At 37.6% G+C, this 16,089-nt stretch overlaps 1 protein-coding gene across 2 annotated transcripts; it reads right to left on the reverse strand.

Moving 5' to 3' along the window:
• Positions 1 to 8,479: 8,479 nt before the first annotated feature.
• Positions 8,480 to 11,162, reverse strand: LOC118047080 (cucurbitadienol 11-hydroxylase-like). Of its 2 annotated transcripts, none has more exons than XM_035056257.2 (9): positions 10,919 to 11,162; positions 10,492 to 10,822; positions 10,253 to 10,402; positions 9,908 to 10,156; positions 9,705 to 9,794; positions 9,384 to 9,462; positions 9,188 to 9,294; positions 8,941 to 9,068; positions 8,480 to 8,817 (listed from the first exon to the last, which is right to left on the reverse strand). In XM_035056257.2, the coding sequence occupies exons 1-9, from the start codon at positions 11,116 to 11,118 to the stop codon at positions 8,727 to 8,729; spliced, it is 1,425 nt and encodes a 474-aa protein (XP_034912148.1). In that variant the 5' UTR covers positions 11,119 to 11,162; the 3' UTR covers positions 8,480 to 8,726. The 2 variants fall into 2 exon arrangements, with proteins under 2 accessions (XP_034912148.1, XP_073263278.1); XM_073407177.1 differs by having other exon boundaries at positions 8,941 to 9,065; positions 9,185 to 9,294; positions 10,919 to 11,160.
• Positions 11,163 to 16,089: the final 4,927 nt, after the last annotated feature.

The following is a 16,089-nucleotide window of genomic DNA, read 5'->3' on the forward strand; positions in this document are numbered from 1 at the left end:
ATCACCACTCTATCAGATCCTTGATCATACGGAACCCAATTGTTCCCCTTGTGCCGTCATCCTGCTAGTCTTCAACAGTTTCATAACAAATTGTCACATATACAAAAATAGTACTGTGTGGATGATCCTTCAACTAAGCAAGTTCCCAGGAAAGATTTGGAGGGGTCACACTGGTCCCGCTTAAAACCCAATCTCCTAGACAGAACTTCTTAGAACGTATCTATCCACCGTACTGCCTTTTTGTATATACAACCATTTGCTAGCTTTGTTGCGGCTTTCCTTTTACAAGTGATCTGGGGTATCCTGGTTTTATACCTGATTTCTCAACATCTGGCGAGACTACCAGTGCTTAGATTCGTCAAGAATTGGTCTTCATCAGTTTTCACTCTACACCTCTAAATGTCCACATAACCGGGTGTCCAGAGTGTCCCAATTTTACCTTCCATCAAGGCATTACATTTTCCCACTTAATAGTTCAGCACATATAATTGGGTAAACATGTGCACCTTCTTCTTCTTCATCTCCATCGACCACCATGATGACCTTCAGATGCCTCCTAATCGGGCAATCTCTCTTTAATAATTCACCACCGCCATTTTGGTCTCGAATCTCAATGATCGGACCGTACCATTGCATCCGGAATGATCAAATTAAGCTGGAAACATGTCTTGAATCGTCCACATCGCACATCAGACGGCTACGATTTGATCAAAACAATTCTGGCCTAATTAACGGCTCAGATTCAATCTTAGATCCGGTTGCACGTAGGATCAGCTACACTGGATCCTATCCCTCGGCTCACGGCTCGGCTCAGCTCCAATTCGGCTCGGCTCAATTTGGCTCGGCTCGTGGCTGATGACGTGGCAGGTGGGCCCCTATGCTGACATGTCCGTTGACTAGTCAATGCTTTTGCTGACTGTGTATGCTGATTTCATCCTTGCATCATGCTGATGTCATCCTTTACATGGCACGTCACTGTTCATGGCACTGTTCATATGGTTTCGGGTCATCTGGTCTTTCGGGTCGGGTCAACTCATCCGGGTGAAGAAGACGCGTGGCATGCGTGGGGCGCGTCTGCGCGCGTGGGCAGACGCCTTGCCGGAGAGTGATGGAGAGTGCAGCCATGTCCGACGTCCGATTTTGACGCCGTTTTCACCAGTGGCTTCGTCTCGTCCTCCTCTACAAAGTGGTATGGTCAAAACACAATTTTGACAACTTTCATTTTTGAGCAAAAATCAAACACCACTTTAACCATATGCTCTGATACCAATTGTTGGGCGCGGAATCCGGTGACCGGTGATGAACTGATCTTTGCTCATCGGAGGGGTAAGCACACTGAGACACAATATTTTACGTGGTTCGGCAAAACCGCCTACATCCACGGGAGAGAGTCCATTTTATTAGAGTAGAGAAAGAATACAATAAATACATGGAGGAGGATCTCATCACTCAACTCCCATCTCTCTTGCTGCCTTGCAGCTGCAGGGCTGCTGCCATGGGCAGCAGCCCTTCCTCTTCTCTTTCTCTTCCACTCTCTACAATTCTCACGTTCTCACTCTCACAAAGCTCTCTTTGTATGGTGCCTATTTATAGGCATGATGGTGGCTTCTCTTCTTCTTTCCAGCAGCTGCAGCTGCAGCTGCAGTCAATGGTGGCTGCCATCTTCTTCAACAAAGGCTGCTGGTCAATGGTAATGTTAGGCACATTAAATGGCAACACACCTAACAAACCTAACAATCACCCCCTTTGACATTTATATGGGCAATTGTCCTCTTGCTTCTTCAGCACAATCTTGCATCCTGCAGCTCTTCCAAGCTTACCATTCCGAGAGCGTCTCCGGCTAAGTTTACAGGTACTCGCCAAACCTTCCAATCACCAGAGTCACTAAAGCACACCCTTGCTTACACCAAAGGATCACTTCAACCAGATGGTCTCACACATCACATCTGAAGAGTGTTAACGCTTGTCTCTGGGAACATTCCCCTTCGAGCATATCAACCATGCTCGGTCCGGAATGATTTATCAAGCCTCACACCAAGGCTTACAACACCCCCTCAAACGGATATTCCAAGTGTGACAGTCATTATGTGAGTATCTCAATATGATCACAAGCCCACCACTCTTCCAAGAGTCTACTCATCCAGGAGTTGCGCCTGCCCTCTGTTCCACCATAGGAACCACGCCTTACTTCTCCATGAGTCTCTCGCTCTTAGTCGTAAGAGCCCAGGTAGCTCTCCACCTTTAACCATGGGGGCAGCCCATTAAAGGTTGATCCATGTATGTCTTCATACTCTGAGTATTACAATGCCATCACCGAGCTCACCACCTTGACAAGAGTCAACTCGTTTCCAGAACCTGCGCATGCCCTCTGCTCCTTCATAGCAGCCGCGTCTTAATGCTCCACAAGTTATCCACTTATTGTCCAAGGCAAATGTCTTCTAGCTCATTGATCTTTAGCATGGGGGCAATATCCATGAAAGTCAATCCTGCATTTGTCTTCATACTCATCATAGCCACTTCATTGCCTATCCACCTGTCCACTCATATCTAGCCATCACATTGGCTCTGGGGCGTTCTGAATTGGGCTCATATCGTGGCCCACACACCTTCTCCTCTGAGGTGTCTCCGCCCGTTGTCATGCGGCGGTCTGAAATGGGCTCACATTACGGCCCTCACACCATCCATCCGAGGTGTTTCTGCTCGTCATGAGACGGCCTGAACATGGACTCATATCAAGGTCCTCACACCTTTCATCTGAGGTGTCTCCGCCTGTCATCATGAGACGACCTGATCTTGGACTCATATTATGGTCCTCACACCTTCTGTCTAAGGTGTCTTCGCCTGTCGTCATGAGACGGTCTGAACATGGACTCATATCATGGTCCTCACACCTTCTGTCTAAGGTGTCTCCGCTCATCGTCATGCAGCGGTCTGAAATCTGGGCTCATATCATGGCCCTCACACCTTTCATCTGAGGTGTCTCTGCCTGTCGTCATGAGACGACCTGATCTTGGACTCATATCATGGTCCTCACACCTTCTGTCTGAGGTGTCTCCGTCTATCGTTATGAGACGGCCTGAACATGGACTCATACCATGGTCCTCACACCTTCTATCTGAGGTGTCCCTGTCTGTCGTCATGGGGCGGTCTGAACCAAGTCTCTAATCTTGGCCCACACACCTTCCAGCTGAGGTGTCTATACTCGTCATTATGAGACGGCCACATCCTCCTTCATAGGGGATGTCTCTAGTGGCTCCAAGATTCTCTACCACCATGTGGACTTGGGAGAGATCACTACCACTGATCACATAGAAAAAGAAAGTTGCGGTGCACTCTTCACAGTTTTCCATCTCATTTTCTATGTTTGGAGCTTCTATCCCTTTCTGCTTGATAGCTCCACCCACACCAACTCTCTTTGGTGTCTTCGCCTTTCATCATAGGCGTTCGCACCCCCTCAATTAGGTGCTTCTGCAACAGCTCATCTTTCCATCCTTGCATGCATTGGAAAGGTCCTCGCTTGTTGCCTTTATCAAGAGCACAAGAGACTTCATGTTGTACAACTCTTTCTCACAGTCTCTGCTCTGAGCTTCATCTGGGAACTCTTCTTCTCCTTGCACCTATTATCTCATAACAGTACCTCGTTGGATCCTCCGGGTACTTCTGCACAATCTCCGTGTGCTCTTGTGCAATTTCAGTTCTCCAGATTTCTCCCTATTCTTTGCTTTTATGTTTGACAGCAGCTCATCCCGTCACAACATCTGTCCAAGTCAAAATAGGGTGCCAATCTTTATCCCCTTGCTGTATTTCTCTTCCATTATCAGGGTCTTCATCAATTCTCCCTTCAAGAAATCACAGTCACCAAATCTAACTTCTTTGGAGAAATCACCACTCTATCAGATCCTTGATCATACGGAACCCAATTGTTCCCCTTGTGCCGTCATCCTGCTAGTCTTCAACAGTTTCATAACAAATTGTCACATATACAAAAATAGTACTGTGTGGATGATCCTTCAACTAAGCAAGTTCCCAGGAAAGATTTGGAGGGGTCACACTGGTCCCGCTTAAAACCCAATCTCCTAGACAGAACTTCTTAGAACGTATCTATCCACCGTACTGCCTTTTTGTATATACAACCATTTGCTAGCTTTGTTGCGGCTTTCCTTTACAAGTGATCTGGGGTATCCTGGTTTTATACCTGATTTCTCAACATCTGGCGAGACTACCAGTGCTTAGATTCGTCAAGATTGGTCTTCATCAGTTTTCACTCTACACCTCTAAATGTCCACATAACCGGGTGTCCAGAGTGTCCCAATTTTACCTTCCATCAAGGCATTACATTTTCCCACTTAATAGTTCAGCACATATAATTGGGTAAACATGTGCACCTTCTTCTTCTTCATCTCCATCGACCACCATGATGACCTTCAGATGCCTCCTAATCGGGCAATCTCTCTTTAATAATTCACCACCGCCATTTTGGTCTCGAATCTCAATGATCGGACCGTACCATTGCATCCGGAATGATCAAATTAGCTGGAAACATGTCTTGAATCGTCCACATCGCACATCAGACGGCTACGATTTGATCAAAACAATTCTGGCCTAATTAACGGCTCAGATTCAATCTTAGATCCGGTTGCACGTAGGATCAGCTACACTGGATCCTATCCCTCGGCTCACGGCTCGGCTCAGCTCCAATTCGGCTCGGCTCAATTTGGCTCGGCTCGTGGCTGATGACGTGGCAGGTGGGCCCCTATGCTGACATGTCCGTTGACTAGTCAATGCTTTTGCTGACTGTGTATGCTGATTTCATCCTTGCATCATGCTGATGTCATCCTTTACATGGCACGTCACTGTTCATGGCACTGTTCATATGGTTCGGGTCATCTGGTCTTCGGGTCGGGTCAACTCATCCGGGTGAAGAAGACGCGTGGCATGCGTGGGGCGCGTCTGCGCGCGTGGGCAGACGCCTTGCCGGAGAGTGATGGAGAGTGCAGCCATGTCCGACGTCCGATTTTGACGCCGTTTTCACCAGTGGCTTCGTCTCGTCCTCCTCTACAAAGTGGTATGGTCAAAACACAATTTTGACAACTTTCATTTTTGAGCAAAAATCAAACACCACTTTAACCATATGCTCTGATACCAATTGTTGGGCGCGGAATCCGGTGACCGGTGATGAACTGATCTTTGCTCATCGGAGGGGTAAGCACACTGAGACACAATATTTTACGTGGTTCGGCAAAACCGCCTACATCCACGGGAGAGAGTCCATTTTATTAGAGTAGAGAAAGAATACAATAAATACATGGAGGAGGATCTCATCACTCAACTCCCATCTCTCTTGCTGCCTTGCAGCTGCAGGGCTGCTGCCATGGGCAGCAGCCCTTCCTCTTCTCTTTCTCTTCCACTCTCTACAATTCTCACGTTCTCACTCTCACAAAGCTCTCTTTGTATGGTGCCTATTTATAGGCATGATGGTGGCTTCTCTTCTTCTTTCCAGCAGCTGCAGCTGCAGCTGCAGTCAATGGTGGCTGCCATCTTCTTCAACAAAGGCTGCTGGTCAATGGTAATGTTAGGCACATTAAATGGCAACACACCTAACAAACCTAACACTTGATACTATTCAGAAGTTAAATGAAAAAAACATTTTTTATATTGATTTATCTTTCAGTATTTATATTACTTAAAAACAAGAGATTTTTTTTTTAAATTTTATACAAAACAAATATACCCTTAATTACAAAGATAGTTTGCGTGGATGGGATTTTGCGCCCGTGAGAAACACAGGTTAAATCACTTTATATAAATACAAGACAAAAGCAGTTCATTTCATTCAGCTCAAAAACACAATATCAAAGGTCAAGGTCACGGGTGCTCTGCAGATCACTTCTCCTTTGAAATGATGGATTATCTTTTAATTGCATGGACTCTATGCATATTTTTTTTTTTGTCTGCCACCAATTTAGAGACTGTTGCTTGAGTAGGAAATGTACTGAATGTGCAATTTTTTTTTTAATTAAAATGGACGTTTGTACAACTTGGATATAGTTCAATTAATTTTATGAACTTTAACTCTAATTCATGATTATTAAAAAATAAATTAAAAACCTTACTAATTAAATTATTGATATTTTTTTCCGACTGTCCCGGTGGTGTGCTGCAAAAGGAATGATATTTCTGTATTTTTGCCGTTGCCAAAGTCACCATATAGTATCCCTGTACATTACATTATTAGTTATGGTGGCGTAAAACAAACCCGATGCCAGGCCTCCAACGGCATAGATGGCCCGCAGATTGATTGAAAACCGACAGGTATGACGTTGGGCTAAAAGATTGATTGAAGATGATTTTGCAGTGCTTGATACTAGATAATTTGTCCGTGGGTTCAACTTTTTTTTTTTTTTTTTTTAATGTTAAAAAATATACATTGCCAATACTTTTCCCAGCAGAAACACTCTCTTTTTTTTTTTTCCAAATGTAAAGGGATTGATCTGTTATGATCTGGTTCTTTTGACATGTTATAAAAATAATTAAATAACTAGTAAAAATTTAATTTGACTTAACTTAAATATTTAAAATAAGATTTTTTTTTTATAAAATATTAAGACGATAATATATTGGATTGATTTAGATTAATCCGTATTAATCTGTCAATATGCATACCAAGTTATGAGACTATAATAACTCTATAAGAAGAAAATTAAAACAAATTATGAAATTCAATTTTCAATAAACCTGATATTAATAGATGAAATTAAAAAAAACTCAATTAAAAAAAAGACCTAAAAAAATAACTCGAGCCAACCCGGGTTAACCTACCAAACCTGCAACCCAAGTCATAAGACCAGGATAACCCAATAGATAGTATATTGGAATAAATTATAAAGATCAATTTCTAATTAACCTAATATTAAAAAATGAAATAAAAAAAAAAACATAAGAAACGACTTTAGTGAACCCGGGTTAAACTATCAAACTAATGATCAAAGTTATGAGATGGGGATAAGCTTATAAAAAGCAAATTAGAACAAATCACGAAACTTAATTTCCAATAAACTCAATGTTGAATGCTAAAATTAAAAAAATAATTCAGTTAGGAAAAGAAAAGAAAAACTTGAGTTTAAACTCGCGATATGCATCATTAGGCTAGGATAACTTCAGAAAAAAAAACAAATTGTAAAAAAATTATGAAACTCAATTCTCAATAAATTTAATGTTAAATGATGGAATTGAAAATAAAAAATAAAACATAAATTGAAAAAAAAAATTCTAGTGAATAGTATTTTGAGAGTAGTGCAATGAAACCCTCTTTTTTTTTTTTTTTTTTTTTTTATTAGGGATTATTTTTTTGCATAACATATTTTACATATGAAAAATATTAATTTTACATGAAAAATATTTTTCAATGTTTGATTTTAAAAATATTTTTACATAAAATATTTACGTGAAAATATTTTTCAATATTGGTGATTGTAGTTGTAAAAAAAATAGGTGGTGGTGGTGGGGAGATGACAATGATTTTAAAGGAGAAGATCGTTGTAGTGGTGGAGGAGGAAGTGATGGTGGTGGTGAAGGAGAAGGTGATGGTGGTGACACGGTAGTGATGATGTAGAAGGTGGTCATGGTGGTGGTGGAGAAGAAGGTGGTAAGGTTGTTATAGTACGTGGTGATGAAAGAGCATGTGGTTGTGATGGTAATAAAGGAAGAGATAGTGGTAAGGTGTTCATGGGTCGGGTCGGTGTCTATAATTGTATCTAACCTAACCATTCAAAAAATATTTAGACTTGAGGAAGTTGGATATGTTGAGTTTTGTGGATATATATATTTACTTGTTGAGCATATAAATTTCTTTATTCATGGACAATTCTAAAAAAATACATTTTTAAAAGCATAAAATTGTGTCTTTAACCACAATTGATATTGCAATATCTTTAATCACAACTAAAAATAGTTTTGTTGAGACTTTAGTTTCTTTTATTATTATTATTATTATTATTATTATTATTATTATTATTATTATTCAGGGGTTGCCCCAATCACAAGTTAGTCAATTTAAATTAGATTTATTCAAGTTATTATTGTTTGAATATTTTTTTTCATATTAGAAAAAAATTGACTGCTCCACGTCGAGAAAAATAAAATAAAATCTGATATCCATTATTTATAGGTATAAGAATTACCACCGTGTGATTAAAAATTTAAACCGATGTAGGAACGGCTATATATAGGTAAGAGTGTGAACGTTAAAACGTTATTCATGTAAAATTAAAACGAGAACTTCAAAAAATCCAAAAACACGAGAACTAATGCACGCAGCTAAGTGAATTTATACAGAACTTGAATAAAATATTGGATGAATTCAAAACCCATATGTCTTCTACAACACCAACAAATAAAATAAAATAAAATAAACCAATCCATTCATTTTTTTTTTCATCAACGAAAAATCTTTAGAAGATTTTGTTTTTTTAACGGATCGGGAGGGAAATAGATTTTTTATTGCATTGCTTGAACACTTAGCTTATACAAGAAAGCTAATATATCATACAATATTGTACAAGAGAGAAGGATTCAACGGCGTGCTCTTCACGGTGCGACGTTTGAGACTCCTTCGTTGACTAGAGAGGATCATTATTTTTTTTAAAAAAAAACAGTTGCTAATAAACAAGCACATAAGAAAAAGCAATTAAGAACATGCACTTCCAGAGGTAAGGGGAAATAATTCTTCAATTTCTGGCGGTGAACTTAATATGGATGCCATCGCCAAATGAAATGATAGGGGTCCGAGATACGTCTCCTCCCTTGACTTTGGTAAAACTGGCATTAAGAAAAAAAAATAAAATCCAGAGAGTTAACAAAAAGATCTGTGATAAATTGAACTTCCATGCTGTCACTGTTCAAGTATGAGTAGGAGTACGATAAGAGAAAAATCAACTCTACCTGTAACTAGTGACCAGGATATGCAGAAAAGTGGACAAGACCAGTTTGCTGTATTCTGCACCAGCACATTGCCTCGTGCCGCCACCAAATGGCATAAAATTCTTGGAAATAGTAACTTGATCAAGGTCCTATTTAGCATTGCAGAAACAATAAAAAGAAAAATTCAGCAGTTATAAAAGCACGATTCTATTAAATTTGTGATAAATTGAATCTATATTAAGGGTTGACTTGGGAAATGGAGCAGTGCCTTCCAGCGCCATGGGTTGAAAGTAACTGGGTCCTTGAATGTATCAGGATTTAACTGAATAGCAGGGGTAACAAGCATAAGTGTCCAACCAGCTGGGACGGTGTATCCTGGAGATTTCTCAAAGAATCAATTGAAATGAACATTTTGGAAAAAGAAAGCGAAGAGATTTCTGAGTTGAGAACTGGCAGCTGCACACCTTTGACCTGGAAATCTTTCAATGCCTTACGGAATAAACCAGGTGGGATGTTGGAGATTCTAAGTGTTTCATTCACAACCTGTGTATCATAATTAACATCGTGTGATTAAGAATATGAGTATCTACCAAAAAATAATGAAAAACACGGTTTTTATTCCTAGACAAGAGGACCATATTAATTTTTAGGAAGCAGTGAATGATTGGTCATATTTCATAAGAATATAACATTATCTTATTACCGCAAAAAGAAAAAAAAGGAAAAGAGATGTTAATGGAAAGTAGTAATACAAAAGGACAATTTTTTAGAATGTGGAGACTAACCATTTGTGTGAAAGTCATTGATCGGTACTCCTCCCATGTGAGGCCGGAGTTTGGATCTTCCCTTTTCTTCACAATTGCCTCATGCTCAGCCTGATCGATTAAATTACACAATTAGCGCGGGACATGGTGTGAATAGAGAGTGGTGGCATCTTCAAATTGAAAGCTTAAAATTCGATGCTATTAATTAGGGTATGTATACGTACTCTCAATTCCTCAACTACTCGAGGGTTCTCTGTAAGAAACTTGAATGTTAGAGTTAGCGTGGTTGACATGGATTCAAAGCTGGCAAACAAGATCCCGAACATGAGTTGGGGGATGAAATCCACCGTCAAGAACTTCTTAGTCTTCATATCATCAATGGCTTGATCAAGAAAATCTCCCCGACGCTTTGATGGGTCTTTGAGCCTCTCCATCAGTGTATCCTTGAGCAATTTCAACATCTTCTCTCGTTCCTGAATCAATAGAAAGGTATGTTATTGAATGGTCATTCCTGAGCAGTGATTACCAAATATGAGTAAATCTCAAGGTTCAGGGACTCCTCTGTTTACCTGCATGCAGTTGTGGAACGAAGTGCCAGGAATATTCAAAGGCAAGGAGATGAAACTGTTCAAGATCTTTGTGTAATTCTTACTGAGCGTCTCTTTTGAGTTCTCGGCATCATAACCAAATATTTTGTGTGCAGTAAAATTGAAAACCATCTACAGCAAGAAAAGGCAGGTTAGGGTTAAGAAGACACGTGAGAAAATGTTCATCAATACAGTGTACTGAAAATTAAAAGTGCACTCACGACAGAGATAACTTGTTTGACGTCAACAGGTCCCTGAGAAGCCCACTTTGCCAAGGTGGTGTGAAGCATGTCTTCGATTTTAGGAAGCAGTGATTCTTTAAGGCTCTCAACACCAAAGTGGTTCACAGTTATGCTTCTCAAGTATTTGTGAACTGCACCGATTGCGTTCACCCTCGTTTCACCCTCAAGATTGAAAAATTTGGCAAAGGAATCCAAATACCATAGCTCAACCAAGGTTCCTTCGTGTTGCAAGATGTACTTGTTCATTTCATAGTCAGCGGACACAATGATAGGCCTTCCAACCAAGCTGGTTTTAAAGATCGGTCCATACCTGAAACAGGGAGATCAATATGAATTTGTTAGTAGCGAATCAAGCAGGCAAGTATATTCGGTTTAATTATGAAAACTGTGCTAGCCAGCATATTACTTTTGCATCCTTTTCTTGACGAATGGATGAAGGTCCAGAGATTTTCCAGGAATGATGAACTGCAGAGTTTCTCCAATGAGGGGCCAGCCCATGGAACCTGGAGGGAGAACTCCTTCAATTTTTGGGCTTCTCCATTTGAAAATCATATGAGTATAGTATATCACCACCAATGCTACAACAACCAATCCAATTGCCCACATCTTTTTGCTAATGGATGAAAGCTAGAGAATGAAAGATAAGAATGTTAATGAAGAGGTGGATGAAGAATGGTGCTACTACAAAGTATTATATAGCATCTACAGGTCAAATACTATTTAGAAAAGCTTGGAATATAGTTTTTAATAGAATAGATATAGTTTTTGTTTGTTTGTTTGAGAAAAAGATATTTATACAAACTTATTATATTTTAATATATTTAATACACAATTATTTTAATAATTTAATATGACTTTGTTAGCTTGGCGGTTTTAAAAATAATTTGGATGATTTTCAATTAATCCAATATTAAAGTATGAAATTAAAAAAATCAATTAAAAAAATTATTGTTACTTATTTTTGGATCCCCAAACAAAAACGAGAAAATACAAAAATAATATCAAAAAATATTAGGAAGAAATCCAAAAAATAATAGCAGCAAGAAAAGGATGTTGGAATGCCCATAAAATAGCTAGAAATTAGTTGAGGAGGTTCAAAAATACAAAAATTAAAATTTAACAATATATTTTTTTTACTAATAAGAGCTCTATTGAAAAAAAAAAATCAATTTGAAGAAGAAAAGTTCAAAATCAGATGTTTATGGACTCAATCAAATTTTATTGAAGGTTTAATTGAATTTATGGAGAGTTGATTGCAAGAAAAAATATTTTTAATTCAATTCGGTCTTTATTGGGAATAAATTAAAGTTTAAGAGTTAAATTATAATTTACACAAGGACTTGACTACAAAATTTCAGAACTTGAGTGACCAAACTAAACATGGCCATTTCGCATCCCAAAATGGTGCCGTTTCAAAAGACATTGTCCATCATCTTTTTCATTGCACCAGGGAACCGTTTCAGCAGGAAGAAGAAGAAACAATTAGCCCCAGCTGCTCATGATGCAATACGTTACTAAAATGTATGGCATTTATTCAGCTATAAAGCCAGAGAAAGAAACGTTGCACCACGCCTGCTAAATGTCCACGAAAGAGTCGCCGGCCGCTATTCTTGCATTAAAGTCCATGCATGGTGGCCTTATTATCTGGAGGCGACCACATGACATCCTCTGGCTATAAAAACCAGAGAAAGGCCATGATAAGGGAGAAAGGGGGGACAAAAAAGAGGATAACAGGGGAGAAGAACTGAAAAAAACCAGGATGGAGACTAAAAAAAAATAAAGGGGAAGAGGAAAACCAAAAATAAACCAGTAGAGAGAGAAGCAAACAAACAGAAACAGGGACAAAAAAAAACACACACACACAGAAGAATACCAGGAGGGAGGAGAAGACAGAGACGAAAGGGAAGGAACAAGGCCGCAAGAAGAACAGAAAACAGAAACAGAGAGAATAGGAGACCAGAAACCAGAGAAGAAGCAAATAGAAAACAGAAAGAAAAAGAGGAGAATCGTCCAACCATTGTCTTCGGCTTTGCCTCCCTGCACTAGGTAAGTTCTTTTTCATTCTGTCTTTTATAGTTACATAACACTGTGCGAAAGTAATTTTAATTGCATTTGCACTGTGCATAGCATGTGTGATTAGTTCAAGCATGCGTGCCTTAGTTAGCCAAGTCACTAGTTTCGGCCAGTGACCCAGCCCACCCCTAAATAAAGAGAAAAAAGGGAGAGATTTGTGGTTTTCTAGCGTATTTATTTTTATACTGTAAAAATATAAATTTGATATTAAAATACCCGGTTTTCAATGAAATGTTGCATATATATATATATATATATATATATTTGGAAAAAAAAAATGCTTTGTTTTTATACATACGGCTAAATATGTATATATAAAAAAATCATATTGTAGTTTCATACAATATAGAAAATTTCAAAAAACATGTCTTAGCATACATTTTCGGTTGTAATAACAAGTTTATTAATGTCACGAGAACTAGGCTAATATTTAAAAAATAAGAAAAATATTTTGTTTTCATTTGGTATCTAGGATTACAATCTTATACGTAAGACGTACTCTTGATACCAAATAAAATAGTTTGTTTTGTTTTTATTGATGTTAGAGCAATTAGGTTTTCTTTACCCGATAAGATAAGGATCTTTTTATCAAGAAGAACTTTTTTTATTTTTTTAAGAAGTCATTGACAAGAAAACTTTCAAAATCTTTAAATCACATTAAACCACGAAGTAACTTACTTCAGGTAGGGTATGCTAAGGGTGCTAACACATTCCCTAGCCATAGCCAGTCCTTACCTGTGAATCTCTAACAAAGACCAGCACACTTGGGTTTCCTAGTGACCCTAAACCAAATACTAGGTAGCAACTCCTAAGAATCAATGAACAAAAATCACCATCGACGCTGCATGGGGCACGTGCGACAAAAATAACTTGAGTCAACCTGGGTGAACTCGTTAAATCTAAGACATGGGTCATGAGATCAAGATAATCTCATAAAAAACAAACAAGAAGAACATAAATTTAAAAAAAAAATCAAGGAAAAAAACATACTACTCAAGAATATTATTTTAATATATATATATATATGTGTGTGTGTGTGTGTGTGTGTGTGTGTGTGTGTTGTGGCAGGCCTTATGAAGCAAATGTGCTTGATGGTGTTAAAATTGTAAACCAGTGCTAGATAAGTAATAGAAACTGAAGGTGTGACGGAGCTAATATTTCATGAGGGAACAATTGCACAAATAAATTACCCTAGCTTAAAACACAATACACAAGATAATATAGAGCAAGCAAGGGGTCGATCCCACGAGGAAGGTTTAAGTGAGATTTTTATGTTAGATGATATGCAATTTAGAGGGGGTTTGACGTTATTTAGGCTGAAGCAAAAGAAAACAGAAAAGTATCAAGCAAAATTAAATAAAATTAGAAAATTAACAAGAGAACAAATCCTGGTTGCAAGTAAACATTCACCTACAGAAATCAGAACTCATCATGGAAATGAAACATCAATTTATATTCTGAACATTTATCTCTTCTTAACATTGGTTAGTTAACAGATCCACCATATAACTAATCCTAACCATCAAATAACCATAGTGTCCGCACTAGTAATTTAATTCAATGGCAGCCTTAAGAACTAGATAAGTTGATTAATAAAGAAAACATAACTGTCTGTAGTCTATGTTTGATTTGATTGAATGTTCTTCCTAAGATTAATAACGTAGATCTGCCACAATTATTAAACTCAGTTGCTTCACAAGTTCATATACCACAACTCTGGTTTTGATATCAAACTTAGCAATAGATTATCTACAATAATAACTTAGAGTCTGATTAGTACTTAAAAGTTCATTTTTATCAAGGTTTTATATCATCATTTTGCATTTGAAGTATCAATAACTCCTTAACTAAAGCATTTTTTATAATAACATACCTAATAATATAAGATACCTTTAATTTATGGTAAATGTTCATCTTAAATGCAGGCCTATCACATAAATGAAAGGTTTGATTGATGAGTTTAAGTATTGAAATTGAAAGGACAAAGAGAGGGCCAAACTTAAAAAAGAGATGTTGGTGCAGTACAAACTAGAACACTATTCGGTAATAGGGTCATATCTTGAGTTCTAGAAGTCCAAATGACCTTAATTTTTTTTCCTGGAAAGATAAGACAATTTCCTATAACTTTCATGTGTACAGTTGGTTCCAGTTCTGAAGTTAGCAATGATGTTTTATTCAGACAAAAAGATAAGGATTTTCACCAAGTCAAGAGTTGGCCACCTACTCAACAATTAGTCATCAAATCAATAGTTCCAAATTTTGGCCTATAAAAGGAGGCATTTGCCATGCATTTAGGCATCTTGGTTATTCAGATCAAGATCATGCTTTTTATTTCTTTCTTTATATTTTTTGTAATTCTTAAGTTTTGTTTTCATTAATATCTTGTTTATGCTTTTCATTTCCTTTCCTTTACTTAGTTAACTTGTATCTTATTTATGTTCTTATTTTATTTATTTATGTTTCTCTTCTTCATTATGTTTAGCTAAATTTATTATGTCAAGGTGAAAAGGTTACACTAATGGTGCAAGAATGAGTATAGCGTAAACTCAACATGGACCTTAATGTTTAATATTAAAATGTCTTATCTTTTTATCTTACTAATTCTTAATACTTTGCTTGTTAAATGGTTAATCTAGATTTGTGTTGTATAACACTTGGTACAACAAATGCTTGGCACTCTCATAGCCCAACTGTATGGTATAACCTACACCTGTGCTATGAAAGGAACTTGATTTGTTGTTAACATAAGTTAGCATCATGAATTCCTGACAATATTTAAAAGTTTGGTGTTACTTAAATAAGATAATTAATATGATCATGTTGACAATTTATAATGAGCTATTAATGATAAATCATCCGATTGAAACCTCCTTTGTGTGTGGTTTCCAGTTGATTAATAAGAGTTTATGCTATACTTGTTTGAAATACCATTAGTGGATCCTCTAACCTTGACATTTATTCTTATCATGTTTAATCCTTACATTAGTCTTCCATCTCAAAGTTCTCATCAACTTCTTCTTCTTTATTATTATTGTTGTTGTTGTCTATAATTTATACAATTAACCTCCATGTAATTCGACCCCGGTATTACCGAGTTATTTATAACTTCGACACTCCTGCACTTGGGAGAAGACATCAATCTTTTGGTCATGTCAAGTTTTTGGTGCTACTGCCAGGGAGGTAAATTTCTGTACAAATTATAAATTTTGTTATATTTTTCTCCTTTCACTTTTCTTTTATATAACTTTTATTTCATGTGTTTTGTCTCATTTTCTTTTTCTTTTCTTCTTTTTATTCTCTTTCTACACATGCATAAGAGTTTGGTCACGTACATTAAATAATAGACTTTGTATGGTATCCTCATCTTCTTTAGAAAACATGGCTGAAGAGGATAATCAGTCGCTTTATAATAAGAATAATCGGGTTAAAACACTTAGAGACTACATGAATCCAATAAGAACAATTGCGCAATCATATATATTTTTTTTCCTCCTGATGTATCTC

Source organism: Populus alba, chromosome 1 (genome assembly GCF_005239225.2).
Source record: "Populus alba chromosome 1, ASM523922v2, whole genome shotgun sequence".
Taxonomy (NCBI): Eukaryota; Viridiplantae; Streptophyta; class Magnoliopsida; order Malpighiales; family Salicaceae; genus Populus; species Populus alba.